The sequence below is a fragment of the Wyeomyia smithii genome, chromosome 2, assembly GCF_029784165.1.
Source record: "Wyeomyia smithii strain HCP4-BCI-WySm-NY-G18 chromosome 2, ASM2978416v1, whole genome shotgun sequence".
Lineage (NCBI taxonomy): Eukaryota > Metazoa > Arthropoda > Insecta > Diptera > Culicidae > Wyeomyia > Wyeomyia smithii.
The window spans coordinates 33,283,336-33,300,444 of record NC_073695.1 but is presented as its reverse complement, the minus strand read 5'-3'; the positions used below and the strand labels follow the sequence as shown (position 1 = coordinate 33,300,444).

Genomic DNA, 17,109 nt, shown 5'->3' with positions numbered 1-17,109 from the left:
CTTAACTTCAAGAAAAAGTATTGACATCACGATTCCACTTGCCCCTTTTTAACGTATACGTTCTTGAAGTTATCGAAAAAATAAGCTAAAATATGATATAGCTTGGTAAGGAAAGGTCTTGGAGATGACCTTTGGCAAAAATGTGTGTTTTGTGTGCGCTACCAATTCCTCCGAACAATACATTCGTGTAAAATGCAACTAACGAAAGTTAAGTACAAAAAACTAACTTTTAAGTAAGTTCCATGAAATATACTTTTTAACTTTGTACCGAAAGAAAATAGGATTTTCATTTGTTCAACAAAGTTTCATATTTCTGAATCTTCTACAACTTTGCTGAATAAACTATTCTTCTATCTCTTAACACAAATAAGTCATTTTTTTATTTTTAGTATAGTAAACTTTTCATTCTTTTTGACAATTTGCGATTATGCGGGTCATTGATACAAACAATTTTTCCGAAGACACTTTTAAGCTAGGATGAAGGTAAAAGGCGCTATGGAATTAAGTTCCACTTTTTGCCTTATTGGACCACTGCACAATGGTCGAAAAATTAAAATTTCCGCCCAAAATTCATTTTTTTGTGCCAAATTGTTAGTTTTCCACTGCAGATGATTATGACATATAAGAAAAGTTTTGTACTGACAAGGGGCTGTCTATAAACCACGTAAACTGAGGCAAATGACTTGTGTTTTCGAATAAACGTAAATAACTCGTTAGTGGAACGAGATAAACGATTACTCTTTTCAGCAAAGATGCACATAATGATAAAAACGCTTTTTATGGCTTTGAGAGTTAATTCGCGATTTGTCCGCAGAGATGGCGCACGCATCTAACTTTTGATAGGAACATCCAAGAGATATGGTTTCTTCAGCAAAGTTGTAAAGCTATTCAATTCAAACAAAACTACTGGAGATGAAACGATTTAGCAAATCTCGATTGTAGAGCCACCAAATGTTGATACAGTTTTCTATGGTCTTTTTTGTAAAAAAAAACTGTTTTAAAACGGTGCTCCAATTCAATTCAATTTAATGCAATCATTTATAACATTTTCTGTTCTAGGTTGTATGAACAAACTCACTAAACTCACTTTCTCGTAAGATATTGCTCGCTTCTTCGTAAAACACTCGAAAAAAACTTCACAACTGTATAGCACACATAAAACTTTGTTTCCTCCACATACACAAGCAATCAGACCGACTCAAAGGTATGAACTAGAATCAGTCAGCCATAAAAGACATATGAGCCGCATGATTCAAGAGCACAACAATATGTGTGAGATTGCGGGTTTACGCGTGAAAGTAGTTGTGAGATTGACGGTTAACTCTACGTAATTTTGTGTATGAAAAACCTGACTGCAATGTTGGAAAGTTCGACCATGAAAACCTCCATTTGTTTGTGCTGTATGCCGACATATCCGGTACACGGCTTCTACTTCGGCTGTAACTGACGAGTAAATGCCCAAATGCAAGCTCGAACCATTTGTTTAACTCTGTTAGTGATATTTGTGTTTGGTGAGAGAAGTTTGCGTGCGGTTGCGAGCTGTCAACCTCACATATTTTCTTTGCGAGTGTGTTACAAATGTTAGCGATATTATTACAGACAAATTACAGTTACAGTTACAATTATGGATCACTTAAGTTAATTTATAACTCATCAAATACGCAATTATGGAATACTTTTGAGAGCGGGTCCAATTTTGAAACAATTTGCATCATATTATGGATCAATATAATAAAAACAGTTTTAAGAAAAACCTTTGTCAAATTATACAATATGAAGAAATATTATGTTCCATATCGTATTGAAGATCTCACATGGCCAGTAAGAACGAGAGTCTAGGCACAGACAAACAAACGTGCCACTCGATGACGATTTCATCGACCAGAAAAATAACGATTATTTTGAAATTTTGCTTAGTGGGCAATTATGCCGCTAGTGTCGCTATAAGCAAGCGTGTACATTTATTATCAGAGACAAAAACCGTCAGTAATGCCGCTGGTGTTGATTTGAGCAAGCGTGCACTCTCATTAGCAAAGACAAAAACTGTTTTACAAGAATAAGTTAGTAGGCAATAAGCTCACATGGTGGCGCATGAGAGTCTTAATTACTCAGCCCTATCATCTAGTTGCCAACAGGGACAGCTCAAGTCGAAAGAAAGAAGAATTGTGGCTTTTGCCACAACCTCCCACCCTCTTGTAACTATTCATGTAAATAAGTTTCATTAAACTATGATCGGATAGAAGGCTTAGTTGCACAGGTTTGGAAATTTTCGGCTCGTGAATAATATATAAATTGCGTTGTTTTCGAGAAGTAAAGTGGTTGGAGTTGAGTGCGACTTAGTTATTTTAATTCAGTCTTTCGGTGAAAGTGAAGGCATACCTATAAGCAGAGTCTAAATATAAAGTCGCGCTAAGAGAAAATCCGTCGAATCGACAACACGGTTTTCGTATCACATACTTTTATTGAAATTGGCAACCAGATAAATTGTGTTTACTTGCAATGGTTTTGTGAAAATCATCATTTCATCAACTTTTAGAAGTGTCTCGCATAAAAAAAAAACAATGCAAAATGAAATGTACCGCGTCGTTTTGCAAAAATAAACCTGTCAAGACCTCCAGTACAATAAGTTTTTTTCGGTTTCCAAAGGATACCACGGTAAGACGAAAATGGATAGATTTTTGTCAGTTGCCACCGGATCAGAAAGTGTCGGAAAATTCACGACTTTGTAGCGTAAGTAAACAAGTTAATCACTGGAATTCGCTCAATTATTTTGATTTCTATATGCAGCTTCACTTCGATTACGAAAGTTCGTACGCAACATCCAAAAATAAATTGTTTACTGTGCCAGGAGCTATTTCGAAGTTTCAAAGCTTCCCAGTTACAAGTTCGCAAATTAAGGAAAGTTATGTTCCGGAGGTTTTTCACCATTCTCCAAAACAACCAGTTCTAGCAAACGAATAACGATTTTTAGTTTTTACATTCATTTTTTTCAGAATGGTCAAAACAATTCACACTCTTCGACAACGAAACGAAAACAGCATCAAACTTTGCAATTTCTTCGACAGAAACTAAGGCGTTTGACCAAAAAATCTAGTCACAGAGATATATTTAACTTAGAACAAGTCCGCCTGTTACGTGGTGATGTTTTGCGAGTACAGAAGTGGTCCGATAATACGATAACAGAGAGTTTAGAAATTCGATTTGCTTGTGGTGTACATCGAAGAAAAATCCGTTTCCCTCTATTCGTACCAGCTATATCTGCAAAATCTGCATTTTGATTGTGGAGTTCTGACGGAAGTATTTGACCTACTGGAAAAAAAAGTTCGTTGCGTGTCAGCTGCTGAAAAAGATTGCGGGATAGTATTGGACGAAATGTCAATTGACCAAAGCCTTTCTTACTGTTGCAATACCAAAAAATACTTTGGTAACGTTTCTATCCCTGGGCAACAAGGAAGAGCAACCCATGGGCTAGTATTCATGTTGGTTGGAGTATACATCCGATGGAAACAAGTGGTTGCCTATTTTTTAACAGCAAACTCGATACCGGATGGATTCCTCAAGTCTGTTCTGTTGGACATCATCCAGAAGGCTGAAGCACTGGGATTGAAGGTTCATTTCACCACTTCAGATTGTGGTCCGAATAATATTAAAATGTGGAATGATTTGAGACTTGAACATTCGAAGGCTGATGTATTAAGCAGCAGTGGTATGAAACATCCTGTTCGAAGCGAAAGTACGCTGGAAATTTTACCAGATGTAACCCACGCATTCAAGAGTTGTGTGCAAGGATGGGTAAAAAATAGCGTAATTTATCTCCCACAGCAAGTGGTAACAGAAAATGGACTGTCTTCAAACGTGGTTGATATACTTCATCTCAGAGACCTTGTCGCTTTCGAACAAGGTAAAGGGTTGAAAATGGCATCCCGTTTAACTTTTATGGCAGTAGACTTCCTCAACGTTAGCAGTCTGGATGCTATGAAAGTATCTAATCCTTATAAGCTTGTCAATCATGACGTTGCCGCAGCATTGCGTTTTATGAGTGCAGAAACCTAACGCCCAGAGCTTCTTACTACAGCACTATGGATCGAGACTGTGTGGCGTTGGTTCAAATACATGACTTCTCGTCAGTTTCAGTTAGCCCTCAGTCTTTGTAATCTGGATGTATACAACCAAACGATATCGTTTCTCAGAACGTATCGCACTTTCATTTTTGAGTGTCAGGTCGGAATTAAAAAACAGTGGAAACCGTGGCAAGCTGCTTATATTCTATGTACAAATTCTGTTCTTCGACTTCAACATTTTTTTTTTACACATTGAAAATTATCCAGCAGTTAACACTGCCAGATTTACGCAAGACTGTATTGAGAATATTTTCTCATTGATGAGATTTAAACAAAAAAGACCAACAGCGTTACAGTTCAAAGATAACTTGAAGCTTCTATCAGTATCGCAGTTTTTGGCAGAAATACCACGGTCGTCCTACGACCATGACGCGAGAGATTGGTTAATCGATTTCACAACCAGCATTCGAAATTTGAATCGGTTTGAATCCAATGCCTCCGAAAAAGGCGATAATGCTGATGAGATGGTTGATGTGGAGTATCCAAGTGACGTTTTTGACGATGCTGTTTTTGATAATGCGAAAATATTTCATGTGGGAGGGTACATACTGCTTAGCGTTGCCAAGAACTGTACAGTTTGCGAATCGTGTTTTCCGCCATGTAGAAGCGAATATCTTTTCTTGAAACTATTCACTAGGTACACAGTTTTGAAAGATTACACCGGTGACGCTTTGTTATATGTCACTGAACAAGTATACATGTTTTTCGTTGCACTTGAGAGAGTCTTTCGTGAAAACATATCGATTTTAGTCGCCACGAAATATAACATTTCATCGCAAATGACTGCATTGATGATGGCTATTCCGATAGGCATTTTTGAAAAGTGCCACGAAATTCGAAGAAAAATAATTGATAGATTCGTGACATTCAGGCTACGAATTCATGAACCGTATAAAACCAAATTCAACAAATTAGATAGCCGCTCGATGGCATTATAAACTGGTCCGTTGTTGTTATATTTTTTGTAAGTGTGCTGGTTCCACTCATGAAAATAAAGAAAAGCTGTGTAGATATTGCAATGTTTTAAATTAAAATGTAAAGTTAAACCTACGTGCCTTCTATCAAAAAAATAAAATCTTACTTCAAAACAAAGAAAAATTTGTTTCGGATAATGCTGTATTTCAAATGTGTAGTTGAAATGTCGAAAAAAACTCATATTCTATATTTCGCTCAATTACAACACTTTTCATCCACTCCTAACATAATCACCTTGTTTATTTACATTGCTCGATTGGTACCCTCGTTTGACACTGATTTGGTTCCTTTGGTTTCATCTTTGCGGGACTCTTATAAACATAGACTCTGCCTATAAGTGCAAATGGAAACTCCATTTGAATATAAGAAAAAATTCGCTTCGCGGCCTCATGATGGCGTAGTGTTAGTGTTGGTGTCGATGGTAAAAACCTCCCGCGTACGACACTGCTCGCAACAACACCATGTCTCTCCTGACGAGGAGAATGAGGATAAGTATTAGTATAAAGCGGACATTACACGAAGCAGATATTTGTTATTTTTGGTAAGAATTTTCTTTGCAAAAAAATAGAATCCGTGCTGGGAGTGGAAAATGTTTGCTTCGTCTAATACCTGCCTAAGGTGGGGAATAAAACGATACAGCTGCAGTTTTGGCATCTCTGGTTTAGCGGGCTTGGCGGGCAAAAATCTTTTCGAGCTATATAAAGAACTCACAATACCAAAATGTGAGTTAATTATACCCATATTGGAAAACTCTGTCTCGATTATTTTTTTTAACTTAGTCCGTGTGCAGATTTTTATTGGTTCGCCGATGTTTGCCTTTTTTTCGTGGTTTCTGCGGATTTTTGTCGGAGTCTTTCTCAGATTTTTGCAGACTTGCTTGCGCGAGCCAAATTTGTTCGAACTAGTTGTGGACATTTTTTGGCAATATCTGGCATCTCTGCTTGATCGATTGGTAAATGTAAACATACGTTTGATGCAACTGGAATTTCGTGCGGGCCGCTGATGGAGAATTTCTTCCCTCATGAACACGGTAATTATTATTAGATAATTAGATTAACAGGGAAAGTCCATCGCACGGCGTGCAAAGCTGTTTATATGAAATTCAATGATCTCGACTAATCGAGTATGAAGTGAATTCTGAACTGTTTGATGTCAGCAATCGAATTGACTCCTGTAATCCTGTCCATCTAATTAAGAAGCAGAGTCGCCAAATTTGGATTGGCGGTGTATGTTTGCAGTTTTTTAGTACGTTTGTTTATGTGTTTCTGTGTTCGCACAGGTTTCTCAAGTGGTGTGCGAAATTTGAGGACACTAGAATTAGTGTGATGTTATCAAACGGACTACGGTTTTGATTGTCCTCGGCTTCGAAGCGAAAGTGTATTTTTTTTTTTTCGGAAATATCTGGCACCACCAATGGGATGCAATGTTGTTTTGCATTTCTGACAATAATAAAATTATGAGAAGTAGTGAATGGCGAGACGCTCAAGTTCTGGCGTATTGCAAATAATGCAAGGTTTCATCTGGTAGTAGGCAAAGGAAAAATTGAAACATCTGGTGTTTACTTTATTTTAACTTAGGGTATTGCGAATGAGTGCCATGGAAGAAGGCCGTTTTGTTTAGTGAATTGTGAGCCAATTCGTATATGAGAGATTGCTATACCTGGCAGTATTCTGCTTCACCATATCATATGGCACATATGACTCGGTCGGCAACGTCCCAAACGAGATGCTTTTAGTCGGCATAACCAGCGTTGCCAGGTATCCAGATTTGGCTGGATTATCCAGATTTTTGAACATGTATCCAGGTAGACAGCTTTGATGTCCAAATATCCAGATTTTTCATGGATGATCCAGATTTTATTTTCTCTGTTCCGCAAAAAGGTCATCACTTCGATTTTGGCGCGAAATTTTGCAATTTTGTTACCTCAAATTTTGCGTACCCCTAGACTTTTATCCGAAAAATTAACCTTTCACCCCACGAAATGACTGCCACATTTTTTCCAGATTTTTATTTTGCCTTTTCCAGATTTTTTAAAAAATGACCTGGCAACGCTGGGCATAACAGAGAAGTAGTTGTTCGGAAAGATTCTATAGTGTCGTAATTCGGCCATTGAATGCCGAATCTGGCTTTCATATCCTCGTATAGAGCGGCGATAATATTTGGTAAGAGGTAGGTCTGTATTCACGCAAAAAGTACCAAGGCTGGTTTTAATACCCGCACTGTAGTACGACATCATGTTCGCATTGTCATGGGTCGTTCTAACTTAGCAGTTAGGAAAATTCCCAAATATCTTAGCGGATCGGTCGTCACGTACCTTCATGATGATATTTAAAATATAGAGGATAGCCCTGTTTCATTCCGCGCCTCCTTGTGATTAGTTTCGTCATCTGTCTATTCGTTTGTAATCCTTCACATGCTTCGAATATTTAATTTTCGGAGTCAGTACAACAATTATATGTTTCCATTCAGCTGGATGAATGCTCTCACTCCAAACTCGAAACAACAAATAATGCAACTCCTGAATGATTTAGGAATCAGCGTACGTGAAATATTCAACATATATCCCAACCAGTCACGTTGTTCGCCCATTCTTCAAGCCTAAGATAATCTTTGTAACATTCGTTTCGGTTGGTGGATCCGGCAGAGATTCAGTAAATGGCTCGTTAGGTAATTCCGAAATAAGACACGTGTCATCTGACTCGTCAGCCCAATCACTATTCTCAATACTGGTGATATAACCGCGTAAGTTCCTACTTTCTTATAGTTTTCTATAGTTTTGGTAGAATTACGATTTAATTTAAAAAAATATCGTTCGCGTTTTGACCGGACGGTTACGGACATTTTGCCCAGTTTAACGCCCTTGTTTTATGATTTTTCTAGCTTTTGACAAATATTGAAACACATACCTAGACAATTTTTATTTAATTATGTTAGAATCTTGTCGGTCGGCATGGCAACTAAATTTAGACTGCGATGGTTTGGCATTTTGTAAATCAAGTTAGAATTGTGATTTGTCCAATATGCATATTTGCTTTTTTATAAATTTTCGAGCTATGAATGCATGAAACTTTGCCAGTTTTCTTTATAATTGGTAGGTATTTTAGCTTGATAATTCGAGAAGTAAGAGATATTCGGCACGAAATACCGTGTCCTTGCGCGTATGCGTCGGTAAAAAAAATAGGGCGATCGTACATAATGCTCCGGGGTAATCGTGTCTTCGGTCCGGGTAAGCAACGCTTATTTAAGAATCGCTGTGTTGCGACTTCCGAGGTGAACGAAATAATTTATTCGAAGCCTGCCCGCTGTTCGTTCTTTCGATAAATATCGTAATTAATTAATTATTCGTGACAACATTCGTAACTACCCGCAAAAAATGTTAGGATTATACGCGATGAATAACTTTAAGAACCGCATCTACTCAGTGCGTTTGCTTTCTTACAAGTATTCGGGTTAAGTGAAAAACATTTACCTAAATACGTAGATGCTTCGTATCGCGTCATTCGCTAAAGATCGCGGGGTTGATAAGAAAGATACACACCGTTCGTATTCGTAATACGCGAACCTCGCCCGCGTCATTATTCGATTCCATCACTTGCCACGGTGCCTACTCGTTGCATTCATACAAGCGTGTCGCAAATCGAGTTGTATACCAGGAAGAATCGCGTCTTCCGAAGTGCGTTTGCTTTCTCAAGAGTATTCGGGATTGGACATAAACGAATGTTCGAACATTTGGATTCTTCGGGGTGTGGATGGTTCGCGTTCGGCTCATTCGTAATGAGTTAACTTCGTGCGCGACATTGTTCGTCAATTTTGTCACTTACCACGGTGATACATCTTTACCTTTCCGTCACAGTCGTGGAGATGCAGAGGTAAACTTGGTCTCCGACAACAACGGCTGTTACACCTCCTTCCTTACAACATCCTTCCTTACCCTAACGATCGTAAGGACGTGGCCGGCGCCGTTATCGATCCATACAAAGCGGTAGTTACTGAATTGTTGTACACTGAAGATGGCAAACTAATCCCAAGTAGCCATATACGTGGTTCCTTGTGCAACTTCACTAGCTCAGATCGATCACGGAGGAGCAACTACGAAATGTGCGGTCGTTCAAGCTCAAGCTCAAGCTCAATAAGCTCACATGGTGGCGCATGACGTTTCGAAGAAGTACGAAGATTTTTCAGGATTTTTCTTCGAAGAGGTACGTCTGTTTGTCTGTGGTCTAGGTATGTCACTCCCGAAGGTAGCGATGAACCGTTGCGTGTGGTACATTATAACCTTTTGCCGCTTTACGTAGCTTTCCTGTCCCGCGAGCTTTAGAAGCAGTTTTTTCCAAAGACTCAACCCTGTTTAGCTTCCATTTCGAGCTCAATTAAAGGTAATAGAGTGTTTTAATTGGTGAAAATCACATTTGAATCGAAGTGATCCATAATTGTGAAAAACTACCTTGTCTCGGTTGCTATTATGAAACACTTAGAAAATAACTTATTTCTATAGGAAAATCGCGCAGCGGGGGCCTAGCGTGGTTGGTAACGTCTCCGCCAACCACGCTCGACGCCTGGGTTCGAATCCCACCGCCGACATAGGTGTCGATGGTTGTGGGGTGGCGTAATCCACTTACAACCAACCCAACTGGTCTAGATTCAATCCTAACCGACACCGGGAGATTTTCTGAGGCGAAAAATCACTGGGATCACGCCTTCCATCGCATGAGGAAGTAAAGCCGTTGGCGCCGGTCCGTGAATCAACGGGTCGTGAGTTAGGGTCCTGGGTTGGAGTTGCCTCCCCGGGCGTCGGTGATTGGCACAACAACAGTGACGGATCTAGACCGACGGTAAATAAGCGAGAATAAAAAAAAAAAATATAGGAAAATCGCTATAAACCATCATCAATCAATGAATCGTGAAGAACTTACCTCGATCTTTGTGTATGAGCTATTTTTTGCCCGAGAATCAGTAATTATATCACATAGAAACCTTATGAAAGACGATCACGCTACTTTCGCTGATTGAGACAAACCACAAATAATCATATATATTTTCGATTACAATTTTAAACGCTTATTAAAACTAGAGATAAAAATAATGTTTTCTGTGTTCAAAGGTAGCACATATAACATATTTTACTGTAAAAATGTTACATGCCTTTAAACAGTTTTTTAAGTGAGTTAAATACCATAAAGCTATTAAGAGAGCTTATCGTAGCAATTGAGGATTGCAACGATTTTTGTAGAAATTTGTTAATAATTTTATTTGGCGTAGCTTCTAATGGTTCAACACCAGTAAGTCTATGTAATTCGAGTGTACCAAACCAAGGAGGACGCTTCAAAATCATTTTCAGAATTTTATTCTGAGTCCTTTGGAGCGTTTTCTTCCTTGTTGAACAGCAACTTGACCCGATCGGTACAGCATAAAGCATTGCTGGTCTAAAAATTTGTTTGTAAATCAAAAATTTGTTCTTAAAACAAAGTTTAGAATTCCTGTTAATGAGAGGATATAAACATCTCGTATATTTGATGCACTTGGCTTGTATACTCTCAATGTGCTCTTTAAAAATAAGTTTTTTATCGTAAATTAGTCCCAAGTACTTAACCTTGTCAGACCAACTTAAAATAACCCCATTCATATTTACAACGTGATTATTGTTTGGCTTGAGGAAAGAAGCCCTATTCTGATGAGGAAAAATTATCATTTGAGTTTTAGAAGCATTGGGAGGGATTTTCCACTTTTGCAAGTAAGAAGAAAAAATATCTAAACTTTTCTGCAATCGACTGCATATGACGCGAAGGCATTTTCCTTTTACGGAAATGCTTGTGTCATCGCAGAACAATGCCTTGTGCATCCTGGAGGCCAATCAGGAAGATCTGGAGTGAATATGTTGTACAGGACTGGGCCCAATACTGAACCTTGGGGCACACCTGCTCTGACAGGAAATCTATCAGATTTTGAATTCTGATAGACAACCTGCAGAGTTCGATCAGTAAGATAATTTTTCAAAATTTTGATTATGAAAATTGGAAATATAAAAGTTTGCAATTTCGCAATCAAACCTTTACGCCAAACACTGTCAAATGCTTTTTCTATGTCTAAAAGAGCAGCTCCAGTGGAATAACCTTCAGATTTGTTAGCTCGTATCATATTAGTAACTCTGAGCAATTGATGAGTTGTGGAATGCCAATGGCGAAATCCAAACTGTTGCAAATTTGCAAAAATTGAATTTTCGTTGATGTGTGACATCATTCTGTTAAGAATAATTCTCTCAAACAGTTAACTTATTGAAGAAAGCAAACTGATTGGTTGGTAACTTGAAACTTCAACTGGATTCTTATCCGGCTTTAAAATTGGAGTAATTTTTGCATTTTTCCATAATTTAGAAAATAGGCAATTTTGAAGCAGCAATTGAAAATTTCCACTAAAAATTCCATTGTGCTCTCAGGGAGATGTTTGATTAGTATATTAAAGATTCCATCGTCACCAGGTGCTTTCATATTTTTGGAATTTTTAATAATTGATTTAATCTCATTCAAGTTAGTTTCAATTATTTCTGCAGGTAAAAAATTCTGGGAAGAAATTAAATCAAATTGACGTGTGACTTCATTTTCAATTGGACTCACAAAATTCATTTGAGTTATGAACACTCTCAAACTGCTGAGCAAGTCTTTGAGCCTTTTGGTAATTGGATGCAAGAAATTGTTCACCATCTTTTAAAACTGGAATAGGCTTTGAAGGTTTCTTAAGAATCTTCGACAGCTTCCAAAAGGGTTTTGAATATGGTTTCAATTTTTCAACTTTAGTCTCAAAATTTTGATTTCTCAGAAGAGTAAATCTACGTTTAATCTCTTTCTGTAAATCTTAATAAATAGTTTTAAAAACAGGGTCACGAGAACGTTGAAATTGACGTCTGCGAACATTTTCTAAACTAATTAGAAGTTGAAGATTTTCGTCAATTATTGGTGAATCAAATTTCACTTGAGCCTTTGGAACAGAATAATTTCTGGCATCAATAATTGCACATTTCAATGATTATATAGCGGAATCAATATTCACTTCGTTTTGCAAATCAAGCTTATTATTGAAATTATTCTCAAGATGAGTTTTGTATCTTTCCCAATTAGCCTTGTTTTAATTAAAAACAGAGGGTTTAAAACTGATTCATGTGATAAAGAAAAAGTTATTGGAAGATGGTCAGAATGAAAGTCAGCATGTGTGATCAAATCACTACATACATGACTTTGATCTGTCTCAGGTTTGCTTTATTATTTGTTTTTTGAGATTCCCATTATTTGGCACTCGCATGTACACGAGCGCTGCTGTCGAAATACTAGTGTTACTTACGTAAACTACTGTTAACATTTGGACGATAATTTCATCTCATGTAGTCTGTGCTAGGCAGTTTCTTTATGGATATAGCTATGATATGGTGGCATTTTTAGAAGCTGACGAAATTAATATATTTGTTTTACAGTCCAAATAGAAACACCTATTTTAATTTCTAATATTTTTTTTAACAACTCGTTTGCACATTTTAAAAACAAGACCAAACTTTTACTACTGCCTTGCTCAAGTCAGAAAAACCGGTCGGTATAAAATTTGTTACGCTGTATATGGCTCATCATTTTTTGTTTGCTTTCAACTTGTGGAATTTCTGCGATTTTCATTATTAATAATGAAAATGTATGCCCCAGTTATTCCGTGCAGACATTTTTATAGCAACAGGATGGGACAGGACGAGAATTTTTTGTTGTTTGCCTATTACGTCTTTAAGATGCTATTCTTTCCCTACCGTTCAAGGACTTGATAATGGAAGCGATAAGAAAAATAAACATTCACTTGATTGCATCATCTGTCAGAGACAGTTTATCGGGGGAGAACGCTCTGTTTCGTTTATTTAATTGTTTTACTTGTTGAAAGCTAACGAAACGAGCTTTCCGAGGTACGATTCTCCCACTACAATCAATGAACAAGGTTTTTGTGTTCTAAGAACGAAAATGTACAGAACATTCATTTCGAAAAGAGTTTCAGTTTCAATGTTTCACGGATTTCAACCAAAGCCACGACAAGTATTTCTCGCTGAAGGCACTACATAATCATATTTTCGTATTGTTTCAATTTAATCTACCTAAAATTCTAAAACTATCTATAAGATTTCGTGCATTCTACTCCAGTCTTCAAAGTTTCCATAAGCCAATTAACGATTGATTTTTTTTTTCAACTCTTATTCGAAATTAATGAACCACTTTTTAGAAAAATCATAATTCGAATAGATTCGCTCAGTCTAATTAATAAAAAAGTAATAATCCTTCTTAAGAGTAGCTTTGAATGCTCCGGTTGAGAAAAAAAAGCACAATCACCAAAGCCTTCCGCTTCCTAAAACAATTTATTCTCTAACTTTAATTAGTTTGCCATCCCCACTTCTGTTCGACTTCTATTGGAAATGTTTTACCCTCAGCAATTTTGTTTGCCATCCCCTTCCCAATCCTTTAACTGTCCGGAACACATATTTTCCCGAAAAGCACAACCAGCCAGAAGCTACCGGCCGCCTCGAACAGCATCTTGAAAGAGTTCAGCTCGTTAAAATTTAATTGTTCACCGTAAGATTCTCATTGCCGGTGCCGCAAGCTCTGTACACAGTGCACCGGCATCCAACAAGAGCAAGAGCGCTTTCGCCCGCTGCCGGGGAGGAAAGTGTGAAAATTCGATTTATTATCCTGATTGAACTGTACTTATAATGATTTTTTTCCTCCATCTTTTCATTTCCTATTTCCGGTCGCCGGTGTGTGCAGAAAGTATGAAGATTAACGCAAGCTCCAAGATGGCAACCCCGATAGAAGAAAAAGTCGATCAGAACTTGAAGGTGAGTATTATTGAACGGACATGGCCAGCTTCTAGTATACTGATAAGTTTCGTGCTCGCTGCTTACAGACCCGAACCGGTATGGTTATGATAAGCGACGGCAAAAGCAAACCGGAACTGGTCCGATTACATCTATCCATGGAAATGATCACCATCCAGAAGCAGGACACGTCAACGCCGGCACCCACACCAACCAGTATTAGTCATCCTCCAATAGAGTCTAAGGTTAGGAAAATTGGTTCCGGACACGATTTTCGAATTTTTATTCGTCGAACTTCCGAAAAACGACCGAAAACAAACTTTTTCCTTCATTTTTGCCTTCTGCTTCCCAGGAACGAATGGTACAAATCACCCGGCAAAAGGTCGGCGGTCTAGGCTTAAGCATAAAGGGTGGAGCCGAGCACAAACTACCCATACTAATATCCAGGATTTACAAGGACCAAGCAGCGGATGCAACCGGGCAGCTGTTCGTGGGCGATGCTATAATCAAGGTAAGCAGAGTGTTGGATTTTCGCTTGGGAGGGCTTTAGAATTCATTGCCAGATTCTCATATAAAGTGCTTGAGTGCCTGATTCTAGAATTACAGTTATTGGCATTTAAATTATATATATCTATCTTTATATTCCTGTGCACATCCTACAAATTCTTTAGCAGTGAAAATCATTTACTATTAGAAATCGAATTTAAAGATACTCGCGTTTCCACCGTTAGCCATGTCCTTATGTAAAAGTACGTAGACCACCACTAACAAAAATTGACGTGAATTACAATTGCGAACAATATCCGGTTGGCCTAGTTTCTGATGCTTCACCCGTTCATGAGTGCTATCATAGAAATTATTTTCTGCTAGTGTAGCTGTTGTGCACCCTGAAAGTAGAAGTCGGTCTACCCAGCATCTATACCAGGTACGTCTCTGTACCTGCGCTTCTGTTGCATCTCGTGCACAGACAGATTCCCACCCATACCTGGTGTCAATCAGCTGGAAATCAACTTTGTTTGACTGTGAGTTTGCTCTGAGAAACTTTTTTTCCAACCGTCAATTGGTACGTAATTATAATTCACACGTCCACTGGATATGACATTAATATAATATAAAAGCAGAAATGAGGTCTCTGATAGATTAACTCCCATGTTTTTTTTGTATCTGTCATGCTTCCATATTCAGTTTGTTAACGGGTCATCCACGTACATGAATATCATGTTATGTGTGTAAATTATTCAAGCATAATTATTTTATCTTGTTACTGAAAACGTCACAGCATTTCAGCAGACCATTGGAAGCAAAGTGTATGAAAGATATAAACTTTAATAATGACAACCTCTACTACATCATCACCTCGGGTACTATAGCAAGAGCTGGAGTGTGCAAATCTAGTTTATCAAAACGTTAATTGTTCGTTCATTCCGGTCTCAGCTTCGTAATTAAGTTTCCTTGGTCGCACCATAAAAAGCTGCACCATAGGTTTATGTGCACTTGTGCGCTTTTTTCCTGCTGCAGTTTTCCCGCTCACTCACCGAATTCAGAGATTGGCAAATGGCTGAACGAGTCAGCTGGGAAAACATGTCACCTGAAATGAGAAGCGAAATAACGAAGGCACCTTGCACACAGTATGATCACGATTCTGCACTGATGCAACCAGCAATCCTAGGGGAATGCTTCCGGAGATTTATTCGTTTAATAGATTGTTGTGGTTCTGTTATGCTATTCTCCGGACATTTCTAATCTCGCATACCAACTGAAGTCTTTTGATCAGAGCTGCGGAAAGTCAATATCATTCTACTGACATTACGCCAAAATGATGCAACATCAGAATCTGCCAACTACGATGCATGGTTCATTACAAAAGATTTTGCGATGTTACAATGATTCTCTTAGCGTCAACTCTCACTCTCATTTTTTTCTTGCTATCTTTCTCGATCATTCGGGTATGGCTGTACTGAGATTGAACCAGCAGAAATATCAAGTTCATTTTGACAGCATGATGTTATGAGGATACCGAACATAAAATCAATGATTTTTCTTCAATTGATATGTATGATATTGATATATGGTCGGCGTGCGATCAGACCGAACTAAGCGCCGTTTTCTCAGATTGAGTTATTGACACCCAGTGGATATGAGAAGTAATAATCTATCTATTATGAAATAACGAAATCGTTCGAGCATTTGATAACACGCCGACTAAAAGCATTGTCAATAAACAACTATTAGTACGTTTTGTAACTGTGCGTATTTTAGTTTGGTACATTTTGAATCTGTATGATCATTCATTTTTATTCTCAGTAGAGAACATGCTTCTTCATAACACCAATTGTAATAAAAAGAATTCTATTAATATATTTTTTCAAATGATCTCACATATATCAATATTGCATTTTTATTTGTTTTTTGACAGCATGAGTTTATAAAATTGATTCTTGAATATTGTGCTTGTTGTAGGTTAAACTAAAAACAGTGTTAGTTCGCGGCAAAAAATGAATCGCGGGTGGTAAAACATAAAACTTTAAAATATGTATGGGTATGTATATTTATATACAGATCCTGTTGAATTTTGGCACGGTTCAACTTTGAAACTGTTCAATTTCGGTTCGGAACGGTTTTGCTTTTCTCCTAGTTTTCATTCATATTTTCTTTAAACGAAGAGGATGGCCGGAGTTAATCGACTGGTTTCGGATATATAGCCGGAATATGTTTCAGTAACATGGTAACGATGATCAAAGCAGGGCTTAAAATCCTACTATGCCTCTCATTGAAAAATGTAAAAATGCGGACCTGTTTCGGTTGTGTTCCGAATACTCGGGGTTGTTGTGCCAGCCCATCAAGCGACACCTATAACCACTGGTTTGAAATTTTTAACCTAGTTCATTGGTGGCCATATCTTAAGTTGGGATCGTCACGGACCGCAAAGCAGATCAAATTTAAATTTAAATCCTGATAGCAACAAACTTCAAGCTGGCACTGACATAATCACGCTACTGAAACAATTTTGATATTCCAAAAATCACCTTGATTTGCATTGCAGTGATATTTCCGAGTGAACTCTGTATATTCACGACGATTGACAATGAGAAGCCGAAAATGGCAACAAAAGAGACAAGATATTGAATCACTTGTCGGATCTCAACGCTTACTGTGATGGTTGCTGGCTATTCATGAGAGAAA

The 17,109-nt window shown here is 37.9% G+C and overlaps 1 protein-coding gene across 3 annotated transcripts in view; it reads left to right on the top strand.

The window, feature by feature from the left end:
• LOC129725845 (gamma-1-syntrophin) overlaps window positions 1–17,109 on the top strand; it is a 117,148-nt gene that overhangs the window by 72,455 nt on the left and 27,584 nt on the right. For 2 of the 3 annotated variants that reach the window (XM_055682160.1, XM_055682159.1), the window contains 3 exons: window positions 13,877–13,947; window positions 14,016–14,171; window positions 14,279–14,437. In XM_055682160.1, the coding sequence (XP_055538135.1) occupies window positions 13,882–13,947; window positions 14,016–14,171; window positions 14,279–14,437 (381 nt within the window). In that variant the 5' untranslated portion in view covers window positions 13,877–13,881. Of the gene's footprint in view, window positions 1–6,069; window positions 6,127–13,876; window positions 13,948–14,015; window positions 14,172–14,278; window positions 14,438–17,109 lie in introns of those variants that run through there. The other variant, XM_055682157.1, reaches the window with a different exon arrangement.